Source organism: Calidris pugnax, unplaced genomic scaffold (genome assembly GCF_001431845.1).
Source record: "Calidris pugnax isolate Ruff unplaced genomic scaffold, ASM143184v1 scaffold44, whole genome shotgun sequence".
NCBI classification, from domain to species: domain Eukaryota; kingdom Metazoa; phylum Chordata; class Aves; order Charadriiformes; family Scolopacidae; genus Calidris; species Calidris pugnax.
Genome location: NW_015094506.1, coordinates 9,729,887 through 9,752,988, shown reverse-complemented (window position 1 = coordinate 9,752,988; position 23,102 = coordinate 9,729,887). Strand labels below are relative to the sequence as shown.

The window sequence follows — 23,102 nt, the reverse complement described above, 5'->3', positions numbered from 1 at the left end:
GAATCCCCTTTGCATCAAATGTCACACAGCAAGACACGGACACCCTGCAGCCAGAGGTTGTTGTTTTTTTTTTTTTTTTTTTTTTTTTTTTTGATTGGCAAGGCTTCACTGGGCCCTTCTCATCTTCAGGAAGAAATTTTCAAAGTGATTTCCTGAGCAGAAGTGTCTTGCCTTAGAACAACGACAGTTTTGAATTCTTGGGTGCTATGTCCCCCCCAAAAAAGTGAAGCCAAGACATTTCCCTCTGCTTTGTCTTGGCTCTGGTCCTAATTTTTCAGTCCAAATTCCTCCAAAGGCTGCAGAGTAAAAGAAGAAAAGGGAGAAGGTTTGTCATGGTAAAAGCCCGAGAGACGTCAGCGGCTGTTTCAGTGAGAACTGAACAAAAGAAGGGCCATAGGCTGGGTTCTGCTCTGCTTGATGATGGCACAACCTGTTTGTAAATTGGAGCAGAATGTGGCTTTTTGAATTTAGTGCCACTGTAAAGCTCCCAACTCTCCCACATGTGGCACCCATAGAACGCTGATCCGCACATACCTTACAGTGCCTGAAACGAGGATTGAGACCTCACAGGCATTTGGCTGCAGTATGTCACTTATCTTTAGATCTTAAAATTGGAAAATACTAACTCAACTGCATATTTTGGGATTGTTCACTCTTTCAAAGGCATTTACTGATCTCTCCTGGGTTATCTTTCTGTAATAGAGGGTTCATAAATGGTTCTGACTTTGACAGATGGAACCCCAGGAGGCCCCTCTGATTTAGAAAGAGTTATCTGGCTGTCACTCTGCATGATATAAAAGGAGGAGAGGTCAATTTAAAATATTTGTGCTGCACATCCCCTTTGAGCTTTGATACTTGCATAAAAGTATTACATCAATAACGTTTAAAGTATTTAAATAATCATTTACGTATTTAAAATGTGTTTTAGAATACAGTATAAGTAGGTCAGAATATATGAATAGGAAAGCAGAAGAATTTGTTTTAATATTCCCATGTCTAGGTTAGCATCCAAGAAGGGAACCTTATAAAAAAACATCTAGTAATACAGTCTAATATTCTTTGAATGGAAAGTAATTAGTGTTTGAGAGTACATGAATTATAGTAGCTTTAAATTTTGTAGTCTGAAGGTTTTTTGAGTGATTTGTATTTGCATCATTTTCTAAATAATCTTGTAATTGCATGTACAATTTGGATGTTTGCCAGACTTCAAGGATGTTATTCTTACTGGTCTGTAACATTTTCTTTTCATTAGGGGGAAAACTGCTACTGAAGCCACAGATGACATTATCAATAACCATCTCCCTAAACTGAAAGAACTCAAACTAAGTGGTGAAATACATGTTAACAATATAGATGTGTTCTGTGAGAAGGGAGTCTTTGATCTGGATTCTACTAGGAGAATTCTTCAAGCTGGAAAAGAGATAGGGTTACAGATTAACTTCCATGGTGATGAACTCCATCCGATGAAATCTGCGGAGGTACGTCTTTCTCAACATTCAGTTAAGCCATTTTTGCTTTTTGCTTTGCATTTGTGAGAGCTCAATCTTTGAAAGAATTGCAGTTTTCAAAACCAAGGTTTTCTTTTCTAAGACTTTATAAAATAGACCATTCATAGACATCTATTTCTATCAGTCGATAGAAAGTGCAGCCCTTGTGTGGCTTTGGAGTTAAGGACATGGGAGGAAGCCTTGACCTCTGGGACTAACACGCTCTGCCTAATCAAACATTGACTTTGCTTATCTTTTACGTGGGATACAGATGGGGAAGGTGGATATCCGTGAACCCAAGAATGACAAAAACATGGCTTCTATGCAACTTGAAAAATCTTTTTTCCCTAAATCTCCTGTAAGCAGTAACAAGTCAGATGTGCAGTGATCACACTCAGAGTGATGGTTTAGTCAAGAATAGGCTCTCAAATGTCTTGATAAAGAAAGTCACTGAGATCACGTGTTGCCATCATTTACACATCGCTTCTGTCCTGTGGGATCAAGTTACTCTCTGCTGTATTTACAAAAAGCAACATACAAACAAAACAAAAATTTGATTGATCACAAAAGCTTTTTTGGTGCTTCACCACTGAAGGCAGCAGCTGCAGTATTAGTTCTGCAACCAGTGTCAGTTTTGTCAACCTTTTTCTGCTGGATGCTTTATGAACAGGAATGGATAATGGTTTTATCCATAGCTATCCCATAGTTTGCACATTAGTCTTTTAAAAACAGCAATAAAGGTGCACTTCCACTCGGTGGATGGTTAATATCCCTTTTGTCGCTGCTTTTTTTTTTTGTTCTTTCAAGCGTTTCTTTTTGTTCTTGTAGCTAATTTATATTAACAGTGAATTGTCTCCTCCAGTCATTTGATAACACTGCTTTACCGAATTAATTAAGAACAGTGAGTAATTTTCTTGAAAATTTGCTTAGCTTGGAGCTGAACTAGGAGCCCGGGCTATCAGCCACCTGGAAGAAATTAGTGATGAAGGTATCACAGCGATGGCAAGAGCTAAGTGTGCTGCTGTCCTTTTACCAACAACTGCCTACATGCTAAGGTAAGGCCACTAGATGGGAGGAAAACTTTTCTAACAGCAAAACTATGCTTGTGGCTTTAGGATCTTTTAGTGTAAAAGCATAAGCTTGTGTCTATGCCTTAAGGATCAGGCTGGATCAGGGAAGGCAATCACAAACACAAAGAGCTGAACGAGCCTACTTATGTCTTGGTTTTGGTGGAGATCCTCAAAAATGAAGCAATTCCCTACTTCTGAGAAGTCTCACAGTAGGTTTTGAGTGGTTCAGTCCACACTGGAATTTAAGTCTTGTGACAGGCTAAGATGATAATCAGGCATTCATTTAAGAATAAAACTGGACTGTTTTTCTTTAATCCATTTAGACTGTGCAAACCGAGTTAACTTCTTTTCAGGTAAATTTTATCTGCAATGTATGTACAGGCTTTCTTGCAGAAGGTTTTGCTGTGAAATGAATCATTTGGTTATCAAAAGAGCTGAAAGGCTGTGGGTAGCATCTTAAAGATCTCATCTGATTTTACGCAGGCAACACTGAGAGATCTTTTGCATTAGCATTGTTAAGTGAGAAAATCCTCTAATGTATACAAATTAAATTCACAGCCTCAATGTACTATTTTAAACTGCCAGCAGAATTGGGAAGGGACTATTGCATTGCTTATGCCACTGCTCATGTTTGGGAAACTGTATTTGAAGCTATAAGGACTAGAGAATTACTTTTTTGAGAAATGAAGGTTTTCACCTTGTAAATCCTTAAGCAGCTGAGATCTGGATAAATATCAGAATTTCAATGGCCTGGAGCCTGATGCTTGATAGTGGCAGCTGCCACATGCTATTACTGCAAAAGCAGTGGATCACAGTTCCCATTTCTGCTGTCCATAGGGTGACATGTAGAGACACAAGAGGAGAATTTGGCCTTTTGTCATCAAAAGGAGGAGTGCGACTGAAGGCATGAGTGCAGCCAAACTGAGTGATGACTTTTGCTCTTGTAGTTCATCATGTAATAACTGAGTTGTGCTGACAAGTGTCTTTTTCCCACTAGACTGAAGCAACCTCCAGCTAGAAAAATGTTAGAAGAAGGAGTTATAGTTGCTCTCGGCAGTGACTTTAATCCTAATGCATACTGTTTTTCAATGGTAAGCTATTCTTCATACTTAAACCAACATGATATTGTGAAATGTCTTACCTGTACAACTTATGGATAGGTATTTGCACACTTTAAACAGTCTTCATATCTGCAAAGAGAGCTGTATGCCCAGCTTAGACAATTGTTCATGCTTATTTATGTGGGTTGGTAGCTTTTGCCAGAAATTCTTGAAACCAGAAGGGCTTCTATTCTTCACATGCACCGAAAGGCTTATAAAAAAGGGTCTCAAAGTTCCTGATTTTAGAGTTCTCATTTTGGAGCTGGCAAGATTTATGTAATGCAGAACAACTCCTTCTGTTGCACAAGGATGGAGGAGAGTCCTTAGGGATTTGAGGCATGAACAGCTTGATTTGTGTTACTGGTAACTCCCATTTTCCCCTTAACTTGCCTACTAGCCTATGGTGATGCATCTGGCCTGCGTAAACATGAAGATGTCAATGAATGAAGCACTAGCAGCTGCCACCATTAATGCAGCTTATGCTCTGGGAAAATCGGACACGCACGGCTCCATAGAGACTGGCAAGCAGGGGGATCTTCTTATCATAAATTCATCAAGGTTTGTTCTTCCATTGTTGTTTGAAATGTGTTTTAACATAAGGGGCTTTGTTTCTCACCATATTGTGGATAGGGGAGAGGTTAGTGAATTCCCTGTGAAGTTATTTTTATCTGAAAAAGGGACACTGCTACCATTTTAGACCCACTTTCCATCACCTTAATCACTCGAGTGGAAAATAAAGCGTAAAACTTTTAGGGCTAATATTACAAAGAATCAATTTCTAATTACAAATTATCTAAAGATAATACCTGTTTATTTTGTAGAAGGAATTATCTACTGATTTGTATATTAACTCGCTGTATTCCTGCAACAAGAGGTCAACATGTAAATATGGAATAGTGTTTTCCGATGGTTCAAGCAAATCTTTTGTAATTGCCAGACATACTAGGCATGTGACCTGCTTTTATGCAAGTCTGGATATTCTTAAACATCTTGCTGTCTTTTTAGGTGGGAGCACTTGATCTACCAGTTTGGGGGACATGAAGCATTGATTGACTATGTCATAGTTAAAGGAAAAGTCGTCTATCAAAATGAGAGGTCTGGAACAATGAGCAGTTACTGAGGGAAGACAGTAATTTAGGAAGCTACTATAATCAAATTGCCATGGAATATTTCAAGACAACAGACAAATCAGATTTATATTTACCGATCAATTGCTTGCCTGCTCACCTTACCAGCCTTCTTATTCAAATAAACTTTACTGAGCATTACCATTGGGTGCATCTTCATGTCTGTTGTCCTCCACTGCATAAAAATAACTTCAAATTGTATCAATTTGAAATAAGACAGTTTCCAAAAAATGTTTTCCTATGCAATTTTAATCTATAAGATTATTATACTTGAGAAAAACAACCTCAACAAAAACCTTATAGTGAATGAAGAAGTTCGGCTCCAGGTAAGATTTATTGGGAAGGGTGATGCTGTTAAGGGGCCAACATGTGGAATGGCCCTTGGTGGTGCTGGGAGGTCACGGCATCCTGAGGAAATGTTCATAACTCCCAGGTCTGCTCAGTCTTGAACTCAGCAGATACCGGGAACCACAGTCATCTGTAAGCACAAAAAAAGACCTGATTTCATTTATTCTAGGCTGAATCTGAAATAGCATGAGAAAAGTTCATTCATGGAAGTTTAAGTCTGCTTCTGATGATGAGTATGACAGCTCCCACTCAGAGCAATGTCAAAACTTAAGATCCTTTTTTCTTGTAAGCACTCTTTCTTTTTTCTTTCAGCTACTATTTTTTTCAGGGGTTTGTACCATCATTTGGGGACGTGGTTTGTAGAAAAAAGGATGATACAGCTCTGGAGAGTTCAAGCTGGTGCAGTGTTTAAGCAGAGGGTCTTGAGTGGGAAGGGTCTCTGAATACACACTGACTGAGGCTTTTCTTTAACTTTTCGAATAGATGGCAGTTGCAGAAACAAAAGGGCTTAACCTTCTGAAGGTGAAGTCATAAAACTATACCTGACAAGCATGAAGAACTTAGCATCAAAACTAATTATTGATATAAGCAGGTGACATAACCTGTGGTACACAGCAGAGTACTTTACTGAACCAGACCCCTGAGGAAGAACAACAGTCTCATTGCAATTAACAGGTATTTGAAAGCCATCACACATGTCTGAGCTTTATTGTGACCTTCTGATCTCCCTGAGCCTTGGGCACATCTGTTAACATCCAAAATATGTAAGCCAACCCATAGAGTATCTTTGTTCATTCTTTATTTGAGTCAGGCTAGCCAACTAAATCAGTTTTTAAAACAATTTAATGGCATTCCTGCCACTAGATGCATTTTCCTGCAAGCAGATGTTGCACCAGATGTGGGTGTGGACCTTTGTTTTTATAGAGCTTGGAAGAACATCTGAAGTATGCGATCACTTGGTCCATTCTGCCCAAGACAGCCTTCATAAATAACATTTATGCAGGCATTTGGGGAAAGCATTTCTGAAATGCAGTGTGAAGCTGGCATGGTGCCTCCTGGCTTTGCAGAGGCATGGGGCAAAGCTGAGGCCACCGTGCTGCAGCGTGTGCTGGTGGTCCCTTGCTCCCAGGCAGCCCAAAGCAGAGATGAGTGGGAAGCAATGCTCAGCACCTCTTCTCTGAAGTTCCTAAGGCATTTGGGAGCCCAAGATTGCATAAGGAAAACCTCAAACATTCTCTTACTGGACAGGAATAGGCATTCATGGCCCTAAACTACTGATGTGAGGGGATTCTGGTCTCACACACAAGCTCTGACGGGAACATCTAACCACGTGCTTGCCCAAAGAGCTTGGCCAAATCCAGTAGCCATTTGGGAGTATGCCCCAGGCTATAATTAGTGGCAGGTTTGCAGTTAGAGGATGTGGTTATACTTCAGTGACACAGCCGGCTTAAGTGGTTCCTGATGGCCAGCACACCACACTGAAATGCAGGAAGATTGTGTTTGCTTGTTTTTAGCATGGCTTACTTCAGTGATGACTTTCACCGTGCTGGCTCCTGCAGCAGCCAGGAGCAGGATGTAGGTGACAGCATGGTGGGCAGAAGCTTCTGCCGGCTTTGCTGCTGAAGGAACTGCATTGTTTAGCCATAACTTGCTGCTGAAGGAAAAGGGTTGACACTGTGAGATACAAGCCTGGCCATTCGTTCTCAAACTTGATTTCAATAAATACCTAATTTTATGCAAAACAGAACAGCTTCAGGGGGAGATTGAGATAGGTCTGCTACAGAGAGCCTTGAGCTGAAAGAACAGGGACTTACTTGGTACATGAGGGAGAGATGGAGGCTGGAGATGCTGCAATCAGACGCAGAAAGGAGGAGCTGAACTGGGAGCTCATGGACCATGGGCGGGTACCCTAGTTCCACATCTTCTGGCCCGGTTAGGTGTCTCACTGCCAGCTTGCCAACAGGCATCAGTTGTCTCCTCAGGTCATATTTAATGCAGAAGGTCTCAGACACACGATGGAAGTCCCACACTACCACTTTGGCTGCCTTTTGCAGTGTAGCCAATACCCTGGGAAGATTTCCAGCCCGCACTGAACCCCCTGCAGCTGTGGGGATCGGGCCAGTAGTGCCAAGGCTGATGGTTGTTAACCAGCCTCAACATTCCATCGCTGCTCCATGAAGTGAAGTCTAAGTCCTGACTCTTCCCTTGCAAAACAAAGCCTGTGCCAGAGGTCAGCGTTGTGACACGGAGCACACGTCTGTGGGCACAGGGCCCTCGGCAGCCAGGCAGACACCTGGTGAGCCATGGGACTGTAGATCTTGCTACTATTACTTTAGAACTGGTTCACATCCACCACTCTTACAGCTCCTCCTCCTTCCCCTTTCCTGGCCCTTGTCCCACCTGTCCTCCTTATTTCCAAATTAAGCTTTTCCTTTACATTTTCATGATCACACATGACAGAAAAATAGATTGCTACAGCCATATTTATTGCAGGTGTGAGCTCATGGCTCTTGGAAAGCTGCATTAAGTGTAGTCATCACGAGAATACAATATATTTGTCCTGGAGTAACAATCTCCACAGCACATTTTTATGGACACAGCTTTTCTGATTTGTGAAGCACCTGCTCTAAAAATGCTCTTGTTACACAAGACTCTGTACCTCACGTATGATCTGCAAAAGAGAGGACAATTAAGTGTAAAGATAATTTTGCTTGTGGCAGAATGAACAGCACTGCAGCAACTCCCCAAAGGAAAAAAAAAAAAAAAAGGTGAGAATATAAAATTTAGGCTGTTTGGTATCATTGGCATAGATGAAGAGAAAACAAGCAAAAAGCTGACAAAACAAATACAGCAGGCCCTGTATAAAACCTCCACTGGTTTCAGCAGGAGTCTGAATGTCTTGTGTTTGGAAGCTCAGGAAATTCAGTCAAAACCACACTATCATGACAAAGCTGTCTTTCACACGTGAGGAAACAAGTGAGCTATTTCTCTACTATCTCTATGTACTCCTGAGCTTGACAGTCAGGTCCTTTGAGTCACCTGGAGAAACCACATTGAGTTTGAGTAGAAGAGCCACTTTCAGGCGAGGTCCTGGAAAGAATCTGCTCTCTACCAGAGGATCTCTTAAAGTTCATTCTGATGCCTGTGGTCATGACCAACACCCACATCCATTTCCAGCGATCCCAGGGAGAAAGCTGTTGGTGAAATGGGTCTTGATTCAGGAACGTGTTCCCTCCTATACTTTTCAATGTAAGGTTTAGCCACTTCCCACACCTGCAAAACAAGGAAGTGTAACAGCAGAGTCAGAGGCAAAACAAAAGGTCAGGTCAGATATTAACGTACAAGTTGAGGACATCCTATAGAAAAGTTATTGGGATGGAGATGAGAATTACAGAGCTATGTAAATAGCTGGGCCCCTCAACACATTTCACCACTCCTATTACTTCATCCAGATCCCCTATTGCTTCCAGACCATGCCCAAGGGCCTCAAGCCTAGGGAGCCCTCCCTGCCCCAGGAATGAGGGTCACCATCTGGAGAGACTACCAATTTGTCTGGACATCTGTGGGTGTATAAAATCCTGTCTTCACATGGTTCAAAGTTGGACCTATGTCTGGACCCTGTCAGATTTAATAATGTAAGCTATTTACTACACAGGGCAAGTTTAGGAATGGATTTCTAAATCTATCCCACCAAAACCAAGAAAACCCAAATCTCAGAAAATCCAGTGGGTTCACCCCAGGCAGAGGAGTGCTTTTAGTGAGGCCATCCAGTGAATGCATGGATGTCTATTTCCAAAGCAGAGTTGCAGCGTGCTCCTCAGGACAGTCCTACACAGCACGTGCCAAAAGAGAACACTTGCCTTCTGTTCCACCAGCAACCTGTGAGCTGCTTCGATGTCTGGGGCCATGAAGCGATCTTTCATCCAAGGCCTATAACAAGACACATTGCGAACATTGGCCAAACATTAACCACCACCGCTGGCAGCTACTCTCCAGGCTGGAGGAGGTGTTTATCTGATCTTACCTCACAACAGAGCGCACAAGGTCGTAGACCTTCTCCAATGGGGTTGTTGTTCTCAGAGGGCGTAGGAATTCAATGCCCTGGCAGGCTGCAAGTAGCTCAATAGCCAGAACTAGAAAATCAGAAGAGAAAGTGTGATTTTTGGCAGCTCAAGGTAAGGTTTCCCTTATAAAGCTATCCCTGACATTTGTTCTAGCTAATACAGAATCACAGAATCATCTAGGTTGGAAAGGACCTTTAAGATCATCAACCATTATCCTAACAGTGCCAAAACTATCACTAAACCATGTCACTAAGCACCACGTCTACCCAGCTTTTAAATACCTCTAGGGATGGCAACTCAACCACTTCCCTGGGCAGCCTGTTCCATGCTTTGCTCCATACACACCAAAGTGACCCTTTTGGTGTAGAAATTTTCCCCAATACCAATCTAAACCTCCCCTGGTGCAATTTGAGGCCATTTCCTCTTGTCCTATCATCTGTGACTTGGGAGGAGAGACCAGCCCCCATCTCTCTACAACTTCCTCTCAGATAGTTGTAGAGAGTGATAAGGTCTCCCCTCAGCCTCCTTTTCCCCAAACTAAACAATCTCAGTTCCGTCAGCCGCTTCTCGTAAGACTTGTGCTCTAGGCCCAATATGATATGGTTTCAGGCAATGTGAAAAAAAGTGGATCCACACACTGCCCAGAGAGGCAGCCCAGCAGCAGGATCATTTAAGGATGGTGCTGGGTGTAGTATCCAGCATTTTAGCAAGCGGATTTCGGGTGTTCTTCCATACAGACCTTTCAGTGTGCCAGGAACTCCTGGCTACCACAGCCCTAAATCCATAGGAATCTCTTCCAGGGTATTGTGAATACTCAATTGCCATCATAAATCAGAAAACCTCTTAAGGACTGAGAAGAAAGGGGCTTGAGCTATAAAAAAGTTCTGCCCATGAAGCTTGCAAGAGCCCAGGTGAAAGCACCAGTAAAATTACAGAGCTTTGGAATAGTCTTCTGTCTCAGTAAGTTTGCACCATGTCTGCCCTCCTCAGACCTGGTCATTATTAGCATTAGTTCCTCATTTTGACAAGCCAATTCACTCAAGGAACTGAATGAACTAACTGGACACACGATTTCTCATCATGTTGTTGAAACACATGGTTTCTCAAACTCATTTCTCTACACACAAAAAATGTATTTCTATAGAACAAAGTCTTCAACGCACTCATACATATAAACTTAAATGGGGAAGTGAGTTCAGTGTTTGTGTGCTGTGTACTACTCTGCTCTTCCACAAACAGCTGACATCTGTATCTAAGCACACCATCTGTCAAAGAACGAAAGAAATAAATAAAAAGCAAGAGAGTGATCTGTCCTTGTAAGCAAGAGAGGAATGTCTTGCTGAGTGTCCTGCAGTAAGCAGTTAGGTTTCACAAGAAACACTCACTGCTGGATTTACCTCATTTCTGTTAGAAAGATCCAAACGCTTGTAAGATTCGTACTTACTATTTTTCGCTAGTTCTTTCACATGCATTAACTCTTATTCTTAAAATATATCTAAAAAGTATGGCACTAATATCTTCATGTAGTTCAAAAATCTGCATTTTAATTTTACCTTGTTCGACATGTTCAATAACTCTCAAAGCTTTTCTTGCAGCCCATCCTCCCATGGACACGTGGTCCTCTGTGGCAGCACTGGTTGAGAGAGAATCCACAGAAGAGGGGTGGCACAAGGCTTTGTTCTCAGAAACTGCAAAAATCCAATGCAATGAATATAGGACAGAACAGACAAGAGGCACTAGAAGTAATGGCCAACCTGCAACAAAGAGCCTGTCCACCACCTCAGGTGACAGCAGAGAATCCAATTATCGCCCCTCTTCTGAGAATGCATTGATATTTTACCTGAACTGAGTAATTTGTAATAAACACCTTGAAAACTACTATTGCCTCTGAAAACTGTAATAAATTTTAGTCTTTAGATGCAAATATTAACCAAACATTGAGAGACTGCTCACTCACTCCTCCCACATCTCTGGGGCTGGGTTGCTCTGGCTTAAAGGCCTGATGGAAACTGAAGAAAATGAGTGGACAACATAACCGAAATAGAAGCCTGGTCTCGCCTGTTACTTCAGGGCAACTCTTTCTAGAGAGCATTGATTCCTTCTGTTTTCAGTCACAGATACTGCCCCTACCCCAGTTTCAAGAAGAGAGCTAGAGATCAGCGTCTGGTCTCTTCTTGTCAAAGCTGAGGCACTTGCAGAACTTTCTCCAGAAAGATGCTGCAGGAGGGGGTAGAGAGTGATCTCCCACCCTCCTCACCTTGCCACCAGACTGCCCACGTCCCTCCTCCAGGCACAAACACCCCTAAGGGAGAGACCTGGAGTAAATCTCTCAAGCTGCACCCAAAAGCAAGGGTAATTTGGCTGTAGGCACCAGCTGACAGCCATTTGAGGTTAAGAATTTCTCTTTAGAAGAGAAGAAACGAAGCCTGCATTCACAGTGCTCTGGCTGCATGCAGACCTTTTCTTTCCGAAGCCCAGCAGGATGCTGCATAATGCCCTCGCCAAATTAGGGGCTGCAGAAAAGCAACAAGAGCAACAGAGAGGTGGTGACACCAATTGCAAATAGGCTGGAGTGACACAGTCCAGGGCCAGAGCCCAGCTGGCGCATTCAGGCAGCAACAGCAGGTCCCAGAGAGGCTACGGCAAACATCTCGGTCTGGCAGGCACAGTGCTACCAGAGAGGGAGGGAGAGATGCATCCAGCAGCATTGCAAAACATCTGCTTTTTTATTTTTATTTTTTTTTTCAGTTTTATTTGTTAACCCTGGGAATAAACAACATTAGCTGGTACCTTAAAAACTGGCAGAATGACTTTAAAAATATTAGTAATACCTTGTTAAAAAAAAAAAAAAAGAAAAAAGAAAAAGAGCTGAAACTTCACTTTTGACCAGGGGAAAGACGATTTTAACCCACAGACTCCTGGTGTCAGCACAGTGATGAGTTAGGAGGCAGGGATGCAATTTTCATTCCCCCCAGCAGAGATCACAAGAACCCCACAATCTCATGCTCCAGCTTGCAGAAGTGACCTGCAAAACCTGAAGCCAAGCAACAGCTGAGGCCTGGAGCCATCTTAAACGCTGCCCAGCCAAAAGGAAAAGTTTCCAGCCTTCAAACAAGAGGACAAGCACTTCAGCTCCTTTTCCAGCCCCACTACACAAAACAGTCACTAGGCAGCGTTCCTTCATTACATTGATTTATTTCATTGACTTTTTTTTCTGCAGGATGTTTATCTACACTTTTATCTGACATCCTCTGTCCCTTTGTCTGTTTGTGCCCCTTCTAATTTACCTTCTACTCATAGCATGTTTATTTTTATGTTGGCTTGTACTTTCCTGAACCTTTGAGCTGTAATATCCCAGCGGCCAGCAGGCTTCTTGTTGCCTTAGTCATGAGTACTGGAGGAAAAATGTACTAATGCTTATTTTTAACGTGCTCCTCCAATAACCAGCCCTGGAAACTCCAGTCTTCTGAGGACCATGAAATCTGATATCAATGTACAGACCTGACCATCAGAGACACCAAGTACTAAGGGCCAGTACTAAGCCCAGCTTTGAGACAATTGGTGTCCCCATGCTAGTGAGAAGTGAGGAACAGAGGTATCCCCTGCTTACAGATTGTAAGTATTGAAGCAGAGGTTCTAGGATCACCAGAATGTCTCAGACAGTTGTATGTGTGTTGCCTGCAGCATTTGCTGCTAATTACAGCTCTATCTGAGCCTATTTGCAGACTCCTGGGTACACAGCTGTCACTGATTTCAACCAGAGCTCTTTTGTTGGTGACTGTAAATCAGAGCACTCCCTGCCAATCCCATAAAGGTGCAAGCATTCCCGTCAAAGTCCACCTAAGGGTTTGCATGCTCAGAGCGCTAAACGTGCCCGTGGATCAGTGCAGAATAAAGAATCCCAAGCTGAAATAATTGCAGCTGCACTCAACGCTCAAACTTTTCACCCAGGCAGCACAAAGCATGTGGAGAAGAGATGGAAAGCAGGAGTGAGATCCCTTTGTATCTACTATCAAATTACAACTGTTTCGATGTAAGTTGGTCTTTTTAGCTTGCTGTCTTGATAAGACTGCTCAAGCACTCACCCAGGGCAGCTGCTGTGCAGTGTGCAATCATGAAGCCAGAGTTCAGACCTCCCTCAGTGACTAAAAATGCAGGCAGTTCGCTCAGCGAGGGGTTGCAGAGCCTCTCAATTCTTCTTTCACTAATTGCAGCGAGTTCATGCACACCAATCGCCAAATAGTCTAGAGCCTATAAAAGAAGATCACATTAAACCAGGTGACAGAAACAAACAAAAACCCCAAAACAGAAAGTACTTTTTTTTTTTTTTCTCTCCAAATGCTTTATTACCTTTGCAGGATATTCACCATGAAAATTTCCTCCAGAAATGGTCTCTGCTCTTTCAGCAAACACCATCTTTAAGAAGTTAAGGCACAAACATCAACGAAATACAGTTTACATCACAGATATCTTAATATGACAGTTTACATAATCAGAATATCTTAACTGAGCAAATGTTTGTGCTGATAGGCTTTTATTTGCAAGCACATTGTGTTACCTCTCTACGCTTTTCAGAAAATGAAGACCCAGTCTCAGTTCTATTTTTTCAAATAGACTACATAAAATGATGTCTTTGATTGGGGTGGGCAGGGTTGCAAAGAAACACATGTATTTGGATCCTAGCATAGTTTCTCAGTCCCTTGGTAGATTCTCTCCATGGTAGATAGAATTTTAGAGAGGTTACAAGCAGTAATGCTCATCCGCTATGGAAGTGATGTTACGTATAGCATCTTTACACTGCTGAGGGGAACCCAGCCTTGCTCAGTGCCAGTGCAAGAACTGTGCACACAGTGTGCCAGGCTGAGCCACGACGAGGCTTTACCAGCCACACACATTTCATCTGCCTTCCCTGGCGGGGTGCAAGTCTTGCTCTATAGTGCGGATTTCACTTGTGCTGCACCAACAGCCTATGTCAATTTGGTTGCCAAGACCTGGATATGAATGTATTCAATATAAGCATATAGAATCTCATCTAGGAAACATTTAATGTGTGCTAAACTACATGTATGTGTGGTTTCCTTGCCCAGACACACACTTGCATGCACCAATGCAGACGTGGAGAAAAGAGAGGCTGCAGTTGCAACCAGTGGTAGTTATTGACTGAAGCCAGTTACAACTTTTTTGCGTCCTGTACAAGTGGTTATATAGAAGAAAAGGATAAAAAAGGCCAAGCAAAATTTTACATAGAAATAAAGTCAACAAAAAGATACAGGGTTATCCGTGGCACTATTGATTTCAGTCATCATGATGTCCTTCACGAAAGCAATTGTATCATTTACAACGCCATGGACCTAGAACAAAAGACATTAGCTCCTGAGATTAGTATCTACACTTACTTCATCTTCAGGATGCTGACTGAGCTGCAAGCACCCTCTTTCCCATCATCCCCGTCTCTACATCCACACATGAAAGTGCTCTTGTATTTGCTCTTAAAATCAGGAGCCTCACTGTGGGACACGGCCCATCCTAGACTCCCAAAAGACTGTATTTACTATTTTTATGACAGCATTGCTAACAGGGTAATCCAAACATGTCATTCTTTACTTGCTTGGGTTGGCCTACACTAAATGGAAGATAAGATACTTATTGAGTGGCAGAAGTGCTATTAGGAGAGAAGTAACTTTTCAAAGCCCCCACAGAAAACAAAAAACTCTCATTAATTAACTTTAATTATTTCCCCTCATTTAATAGCTTTGCTCATGTTAAAACTCACAAGGTTGAGTTCTTCCAGTATGTTAGAGATACTACAGGTAGATGAAAAACCTGTTACTCTGGCTGCTTCTGGAAAGACCTTTCCCCAGTTCACGGTCTTTGCATCAATGCAGAATAAATGCCCTACAAAGCCTGCAAGAGTAGAAACTAGCAGCTTCCTCCTGCTTCCAATACTTGGCCTCTTTCAGATCTGAACACAGCTTTGTTAGATGCTGCCTGATAACTGCGTGCATGGGATCAATAAATTACGTGTCTTCATTAATACTAACTTTGAAGTGAGGGAGAGGCAAGATAAAAGCATGTCCTCTAATGGAGTCAGTCAATGCATAGTTGACTATTTCTGATGTGGGGATGTCAATCATTTTTTGAGTGCTATGCAAGGAAATAAAAGTCAATATTTACCTGAGGGCAGCAGCGCATCGTGTATGCGTCCTGAACTCGGTCACAGAATCTATGGCTCTCTAGAAGGAACAAGGGAGGAAAAACCCAAATATTCCTCACACAAAAGCATATGGGCTACTGCTGAAAGACGCAGCCTGTTCTGGTGACCTGAGAGGGTGAAGGTTAAGATGGTTCACCTGCTATTTCTGATGGATGATGGTCAGAATCTAGAAGGGACCTGAATCGAAACGCCACTTCAGCCTGCCCTCGATGTGGGCGCACTGCGTGGATATCTAGTAAAACAAATTAGACTCTTAGGTTTTGCCTCTCCTGTCAATGGCTGTTAGCAAACGGATAGGAAAGGCCCAGTACTCACCAGTGTCAAAGGCCCTTGTTGTACCCTTCAAGACTTCCAGTGTAAGGGCAGCGATTATGTCAGCTTGTCTTGCAATAGCACCGGCTCTTTCAACCGCTTCACATCCCAGCGAGGTGATCATTTGTGTCCCATTGATGAGGGCCAGACCCTTTTAAAGAGAGAGCAGATGTTAAGCAAATTCATTGCGGCTATTCCACATGCTGTGATAATTCCCCACTTCTGTGATAATTCTCCTTCTCACATGAATGAGTTAAAGACCTTTGGCTCAGCTTCCTGGATTGTCCTGAAATCATAAAATGCACAGCTTGACCAAGCATCTTTGCTACATAAATTGTCAATGGTCATGACCTATTAAGTCATTATATACACCCTTGGAGATCCAGAGGTTCCAAGCAAGAGGTTTATGTCATGTTATTTCAAGATTAAACAGAAAAAGAAGTACAGTAAATCTATATTATTTTCCAGTTCTTTAGAAGTGGAATGCTTTTAAAATTAATTTCTTCTTAAATTATTAGTTAAACCAAAGAAGTTACGAGCATGGAGAGGTGCAAAACACAACCATAATGAGGAAGTGGAGAATTAAAACAGAATTAGAAGTTAAAACTGCTTTAAAAGATTTGTTGAGTTCAGTTAAAGATAGCTTCAGGTTTTTTCTCAACAAACACGAGGCCCATGGGAGCCTTCCATTTGCCTTTAGGAGAGGCTGGATTTGGCTTCTTGCTCCTGGTGCTCTTTTACAGCTACTGTGGCTACTTATCAGAGAGCTCCACAACCCTCAAATCTGTTGTATTCCTATATAAACTTTAATATTTGGAGTGAGATTCATCTCTCCTAGTTTTAGTGATCTAGAATTCAGATACCCAGTTCAACTCAGTCATCTGAGCTCCTGTTATGGTCAAAGGGTAGATTGGTACCTTGAGAGGGCTTCTTAGACAGCTGTTTCAGGATGATATAAAGTATTTTCTGAAAATGTCCACCCACCTCTTTCCACAACCACAGAGAGCCAATTTAAACATCAAGCTTGGGTCTGACATTTCAAGTCAAGTAAGGTGCCACTAGAAGTGAATCCCACTCTTGATAATACTTCATTAATATCATTTTAGAGCTTGATTTAATACACCTGTTAATTCATTTCAGGCTTAAATTGTAACTATAAAGCAACTAGTGATTGACTATGCTTGTTTTCATCAGCTGGCATCAATACACTTTATTACCTCTTTTGGTTTCAAGGTAACTGGTCTCAGACCATGGGCTTCCAGGACCTGTGAAGGAATTTAATGACAAGGTAATTAATGAAAACTTTTTTTGGCAATTCAATCGCCAAAAACTTTTAAATCTCAAATGTTTTCTTAAATCAAAACATGAACAAATTCCTTATGTGAAGGGAGAAAAAGAGCTTTATATCACGAACACTGAAAATATTTTTTTCTGCTGGACTAAAAAACTGACAGCATTTTTGGACATGCAAAGTAGAACCTCATTTCTCAGTGCTAGTAAAAGAAGGTAGTAGGAGTGGTGAGACACTGTCACTGTGTATTAGCTGACTGGTGAGAGTAATAGGAGAGAAGGCTGGAAACAGCCTGAAAAGATATTTCTGCCTGCTCCCTACCTCATAGTAGCTTTGGCTTTGCATAAACTATTTCATTATAAATGATTCCCTAACTCTTTTGACAGAAAATCTCAAATTGCCTGAAGAGTCCTAAGTCAGTTTGTTCTATACATGTCAATTCCATAGGACATTTGAGAAACCTGCTCTTGTGGGAGGTGTCCCTGCCCATGGAAAGGGGGTTGGAACTAGATGATCTTTAAGGTCCCTTCCAACCCAAACCATTCTATGATTCTATGACATTTCTTGTGGGAAATGGAGGAAAGGTATAATTCTGATTCTGATTAGAGTCCTCTCAACCTTTCCAACTGAAGAGGTAACTCATCTCTGAGGTGTGCAACAGTAACTTCTGACCCTGAATGGCCATGACAAACTGGCCTGCTTTTTCCCTACTCCTCTCCCTGGGTAGTTCTCAGTACTTCTCCAGCATACAGTGATGGTACAGCCACCAATCCATGAATAAATCTGGTGTTCAAATATTCATGGATAGGAGTGATAGATAGATAGCAGAACAAACTACCATTAAAGACGCTGGAGAGGCCAGACTTGGAGATATTCAACACTAGATCAATCTGCTGATGTATTAGTGACAGAATAACAATTAATTAAAAATTAATTCCATTGTAAAGCTTCCATCTTGTAATGGATGATGCTATAAAGGTTCCCTGTAACCCTAGTTAATCTATCAAAAATGAGATGTCCAAATCTGTGTATTCACTTAAAGCCATTATAAAATCAGTAGAAATTTTACTGATAAGTTCCTGCCTCCAGTGAACCTCCTGTTAGTCTCAGTATTTCAAGTTTTGAATTTGAGAGGTGATCTTGGGTTTGTTGGAACAGTGTTGATGTTTACGGAGCTGAAGGTGTAGGAACAGTTCTTTCAAAGCTGGTAACACATCCTGTCCCTCTCTCCAGGTTCTAACTAGTGTCACTACAGTTTCTTATATTGCAATACAATAGCATGATATTTCTTTAGGACTTAATAACATCCTGCATATTCATATCTGTGGGAAAGTAACGGAAGATTGGTGAGGAGGATTGTAAATACGCTCAAGTGACTCGCATGTGGGGTGCTGGAAAACACATCTATCACACTAATTGGTGCTTAGTTTTGTGTGCTCAACAAGTAGAACATCTGCACTTAGCATAGGCCTGGGATGGACTCGGGGGCACCTTATCAAATACACCTGAGATTCGTCCCTGCTGTTGAAGAGATCAAAGCACAGCAGAAAACTCTGCCTGCCAGAAGCCTTGAAATACAGGCCCAAGCAGCAAGTGGGAGCTCCCTCGCTCACAAGGACTCTCTTGCTAATAAGGACTCTGGCTCCGTGGTGCCTGCGTCCCCTGCTTGCCTGCCTCTGCCCTGGTGCTGCTTCAGAGGTTTCCCGATCCATGAGGTATTGACATTAAATTGTTCTTTGCCCTTAATCCATGGTTTTGTGGTTGTTCCTGTGTCCTGCCTGCATCAGCTCACACAATATCTGCTTCAGTGACATGTGGGTCTGTTATTCTATTCTTAAGGAATAACCTTCCTCAAGGTAGAGGATGAGTTGCTAAAGACAACCTAGTCCCAATTCAAACTGGTACAAAAACATCCAAAGACTCTTACTCGTTATCAAGCTGAGCAAAAGCTGTCTTTCTGTCAAAGCTATGTGCAATTTGGCAAGTGAGCCAGCAAGCAGAAAAAAAGCAATCAGCTGCACGAGTCTTACATATTTAGCATCAGCCCAGCCACTCTTCGGCGACCACATCTTTCCCTCTCCAATTAGTCCCAGAGCCAGATGAGAGAGGGGGGCCAGGTCTCCACTGGCTCCAACTGTCCCTTTCTCAGGGATATAAGGCAGGCAGGATGCTAGAAAAAAAACAAAACCTCCCGTTAGAGTTTCCCCTCGATATGCTCCTTGGAAAACAGAGAAGCTGGCACATGAATGTGGTAACATTCTGCAATCATGGTCCATGGCACCAACAGAACTACTCTCATTGCAGACTGGCATTTCCCCCTGCTTGTAGACTAGCAGCAGATTATAAAGAAATCAGTTCCCTGCTGCATATAGTACTGGATTTAGTTCTGGAGTGGGGGGGATTACAGCCCAGGGCGACTGCATCTAGAGACACACACTGGGTGACTCCTACAAACCATCTTTGAACCCTCTTCCCCGCCACCCCAGCCCTCTGAGCTTTGAACATGTGGAAACGAAGGAACAGAGCCCAAGGAACTACAGAAAAAGCAGGGAAGGGACCAGTCTGTTTCTCTTCTTTTGCAGGGCTAACCCCTGAGTTACAGCTCCTTCAACTGCTGTGGGAGGAAGAGGAGGAGGAAGAGGATGGTGCAACAGAGGGCAAAGCTGTGAGAGAGAGAAGGTGGTTTTGCTCATCACAGCCACAGTGGTATGCCTCACATGAGGGACCATTAATGGACATCAGCTAATGAACAGCACAGCCACCCCTTTCGTTTCCCTGCTGCAGTGTCCAGCAAGGCCACCCAGCTTTAACTGCTTTAACAGCTGTGGCCACATGAGCTGCTGACCACCCGTATGCTGCTGTATGGCTGCCTTGTAGTCCTTGTTCATGAACACTTGTGTAGGTCTCAGCGGGTCTGCTCACAAAAACAGGTGCTGCTCAAGCAGGTCTGCTTCACAAATACCAACACATGCAGTTTTCTACATGGTAGAAACACCAAAAATCCTGGTGTCCCAAAAGATGGTGGCACATGTGACTGGACTGAAGTTATAGACTTGGGTCTATGTAGAAGAGCTCGCCCAGAGTCAGTCATGCTCTGAGTCAAGCTTAGTCTTAAACTAATTACTTGACCTCTCAAAGGCTCATTTTCTAAACTTCTACCTGTTGCATCCCTTTCTCTCAGCCTTTTCTGTCACTTCTGCTCACACCCCATGTTCTTCAACAGGGGAAGAGTCTTTAGCCATGATCTTCTACAGGACCAGCCACAGCCAAGCTTTGGTCCTGATCAATCACAACTACCAAGTCAACAGACCAACATCCATAGCTTGATCCATTGACCCACACCCCTCAACGAAACAGCTAAAAGAGAAAAAAAGACATAGGGAAAGGGGGATTTTCTTTAAAAATCCTTTTACCATTAAATGCTTCAATAACTTGCTGGAGCGTTTCTAGGGATATTCCACTGTACCCTTTTGCCAGGACATTGATTCTCAGTGCCAACAGCATGCGAGTTCTCTCTGGGGTCAAAGGTTTCCCCACACCTGAAAGAGGAAGCCTCTCGGTTACTAACCAGCTGGCAAGAGTGGCAGAAAAGGGAAAACAGCGAGAGATTTCTTATTACCTGCAGAATGTGAACGAACCAAGTTCACCTGAAGCTCCCTATGGAAAAAAAAAATTAAGAAAAAATGCAAAACTCCAAACAAGTCTTGTCAGGTTTTATTTTGCACAAAGCAAAGGGAACTATTGAGGCATCCCTCTCATCTAACAATGGAGTATAAATGTACGGGGTCAAACTGCTCCCTCCTCTTCCTTTCCTGAAAGGAAAGGATGGAAAAAGCCACACACACAAACTTACCTCAGCTTATTGTTTGGGATGACAGTCCTGGCAAACTTCCCAAACCCCGTGGTGATGCCATAAACAACTGCAAGAAATGGACACTGCTGGTTAAGGAAGGATAAACCAGACAAAGTTTTCTAAAAAATTAATAGTTAGAGGCAAAAATATTTACCTGTCTGTTCCTTTACAATCCTTTCAATCACTTCTCGCGATTGTTTGACTTTCATTTCAGCTTCAGGTGTGAGCTACATTATAGTTTAAATATAAAAGTTTATCTATCATTATTTAAGTTTAATTGTAGAAAGATAAATGTGTATTTTTTAGCTGTGTTCAGAATTTTTACCTTTATTTTGTAGAGCCCCTTTCCTAAATTGACCAAGTCCTCCGTTGTTAAGCTGTTGCCATCTAAAGAAATATACTACAGCAAAGAACCACCTTTTAGTTTGGGATACATATATGTATAAAGTTGCTTAATAATCAGACTTAAAAAAAAACAAACCAAAACAGTCAAAACTCAGCAATGACAGGAAGCTTGCTCACACTCACTTCTGACAGGAATGTGAGCAGTAAGACAGGAACTTGATAACAAAAACACAATAAACATGTTATAATTTAGATTCCTAGACCCCATCTAACAGCCCCTGCTCTTGCGAATGCTGCAGTGGCTCAACTCTCAGCACGTTCCGGGGAACGGCAGGATTTGTTACAGAGTTGTAAAATCCTGGGAGATTCCTACCTGTTCTGGTTCTCGATATTTGCTGTATCTGAAAGTTCTGTAAAGGAAAATAAAAGGGCAGACAGGATTTCACAGGTAGTGACCATTCAAACACAGCTGGCAATGTGTTTTAAGAATGAAGGAACACTACAAGAACAGGGAAATATAGGAAATTATATATCTGGAATTATAAAAAAAAGTTCACAAAACACTCAAAAAAAGGATACAAATGAACTCCTTCTGGCTGAGATGGTATGAAGTCTGGAGACATTATATCTCCTTCTATAACTAGAAGAAATATGCAAATAAACATGAATGATTAAACTGTATTCTACCTATAAATGAATTTGTCATTCGTTACAATACACACCAGTAAGAATTCTAATTTGTAATTATCAGCCTCAAATACATTTGTATGTTTCTAGGAAAATAACAAGAGACTATGTAGGTTTTTAAAGGTATTCTAAAGGCAAATGAGCTGCCCAGCCCTTGGACACGTGCTCCATATCCCATAAATCATACATGATATCATGTACAAATGATATATATAGAACCCTGTAGCGTCTATACCTCATATAGTTCTATACTTAAAAAGTAAGGGTGCATTTTGCTATTTTTCCATAAAAATCTTTGACACTGTCTCAGACTCAGTTTTAGATAAACTAAGCAACATTTTGCTGACTCAGACGCCAACGTGGTCACTCCCTGACGTGCTGCTGAAGGTTTTGCTCACCGACTTCAACAAATTCATTGTCCTCCAGAGCATCCTCCACCGTATCATCCAGATCCAGCAGGCCAAGCCCCTTGCACCTTCGAATGTAAAACTTGACTTCTTCCACCGAGGCAAACCCCCCGTTGTCGGGTTTGTTTTTCATGTAGCGCCTCACGGCTTCCTTGCCCAGCCACCCCACGGTGTTGGTGCGGTTCAGGCAGGGCACCGCCAGCCATTCTCCTCGCACGTGCACCGTGTATCTCGGCATGCTTTCTCTCCAAAGCTGTCCCCTGACAGAGACGGGCTGCGGCAGGCAGCTGCCTTACGTTTACCACACGATGGCCTGAGGAGCGGTGGTCTAGCTGGAGGCCAGTGTCGCAATCAGAGAGAGGCAAAAATCCACCCCCAAAATCCCCACCTTCGTAAATAAGCAGGATCGATGTATCCAGCTGACTTCATCCAATCAAACCAAACCCAGGGAGCACACCCTTTTCAGGGAAAGGCAGAAAAAACCTGCCCATTACCACAGGAATTTTTTTCCAAAGATCACATCAGGAGTAGAGAAATTAAAATCCCGGATCTGGAGTTTACGTAGCAAGAATAAATAAATCAGCCTAAGCCAGAATTCAACTGTTCTAAAACCTTAAGGTTTTACCAAAAGTTAAGGGAGTCATCACCTGGCAGCAGATCACGCTCATGAAAACCTCCATGAGGGAGAGGGCTGGGGGAGAGTCACCCCATTATTGTGGGTTGGCCACAGCTGCTAGGACTGACAGGAGACTGGATTCCACCCATTCTTTACCCAGGGCAGCAAGCCCACCTTGCTC

General features: G+C 42.4%; 2 protein-coding genes across 2 annotated transcripts in view; one reads left to right on the top strand and one right to left on the bottom strand.

The window, feature by feature from the left end:
• AMDHD1 (amidohydrolase domain containing 1) overlaps positions 1-4,925 on the top strand; it is a 12,676-nt gene extending 7,751 nt beyond the window's left edge. Inside the window, exons 5-9 of the mRNA XM_014964341.1 lie at positions 1,253-1,478; positions 2,418-2,542; positions 3,555-3,648; positions 4,055-4,215; positions 4,663-4,925. Coding sequence (XP_014819827.1) covers positions 1,253-1,478; positions 2,418-2,542; positions 3,555-3,648; positions 4,055-4,215; positions 4,663-4,777 — 721 coding nt within the window. The 3' untranslated portion in view covers positions 4,778-4,925. The remainder of the gene's footprint in view (positions 1-1,252; positions 1,479-2,417; positions 2,543-3,554; positions 3,649-4,054; positions 4,216-4,662) is intronic.
• A 2,672-nt stretch (positions 4,926-7,597) lies between these two features.
• On the bottom strand, positions 7,598-22,646 carry HAL (histidine ammonia-lyase). The gene is made up of 20 exons (XM_014963245.1): positions 22,297-22,646; positions 21,791-21,851; positions 21,585-21,612; positions 21,192-21,266; positions 21,021-21,093; positions 20,867-20,933; positions 20,633-20,670; positions 20,427-20,552; positions 19,044-19,183; positions 16,940-16,987; positions 15,726-15,873; positions 15,547-15,642; positions 15,371-15,429; positions 14,467-14,547; positions 13,547-13,612; positions 13,282-13,447; positions 10,750-10,884; positions 9,157-9,265; positions 8,993-9,062; positions 7,598-8,405 (listed from the first exon to the last, which is right to left on the bottom strand). The coding sequence occupies exons 1-20, from the start codon at positions 22,541-22,543 to the stop codon at positions 8,256-8,258; spliced, it is 1,983 nt and encodes a 660-aa protein (XP_014818731.1). The 5' UTR covers positions 22,544-22,646; the 3' UTR covers positions 7,598-8,255.
• Between the last annotated feature and the right edge of the window lie 456 nt (positions 22,647-23,102).

Excerpts from the sequence above, each read along its gene's own strand:
- HAL (XM_014963245.1), bottom strand. The coding sequence starts at position 22,543 with ATGCCGAGATACACGGTGCACGTGCGAGGAGAATGGCTGGCGGTGCCC. Across the intron at positions 13,613-14,466 it reads ATAGTGCCACGGATAACCCT|ATGGTGTTTGCTGAAAGAGC; the intron begins GTATCTTTTTGT and ends AACTTCTTAAAG. Across the intron at positions 9,266-10,749 it reads TATTGAACATGTCGAACAAG|TTCTGGCTATTGAGCTACTT; the intron begins GTAAAATTAAAA and ends CTGATTTTCTAG.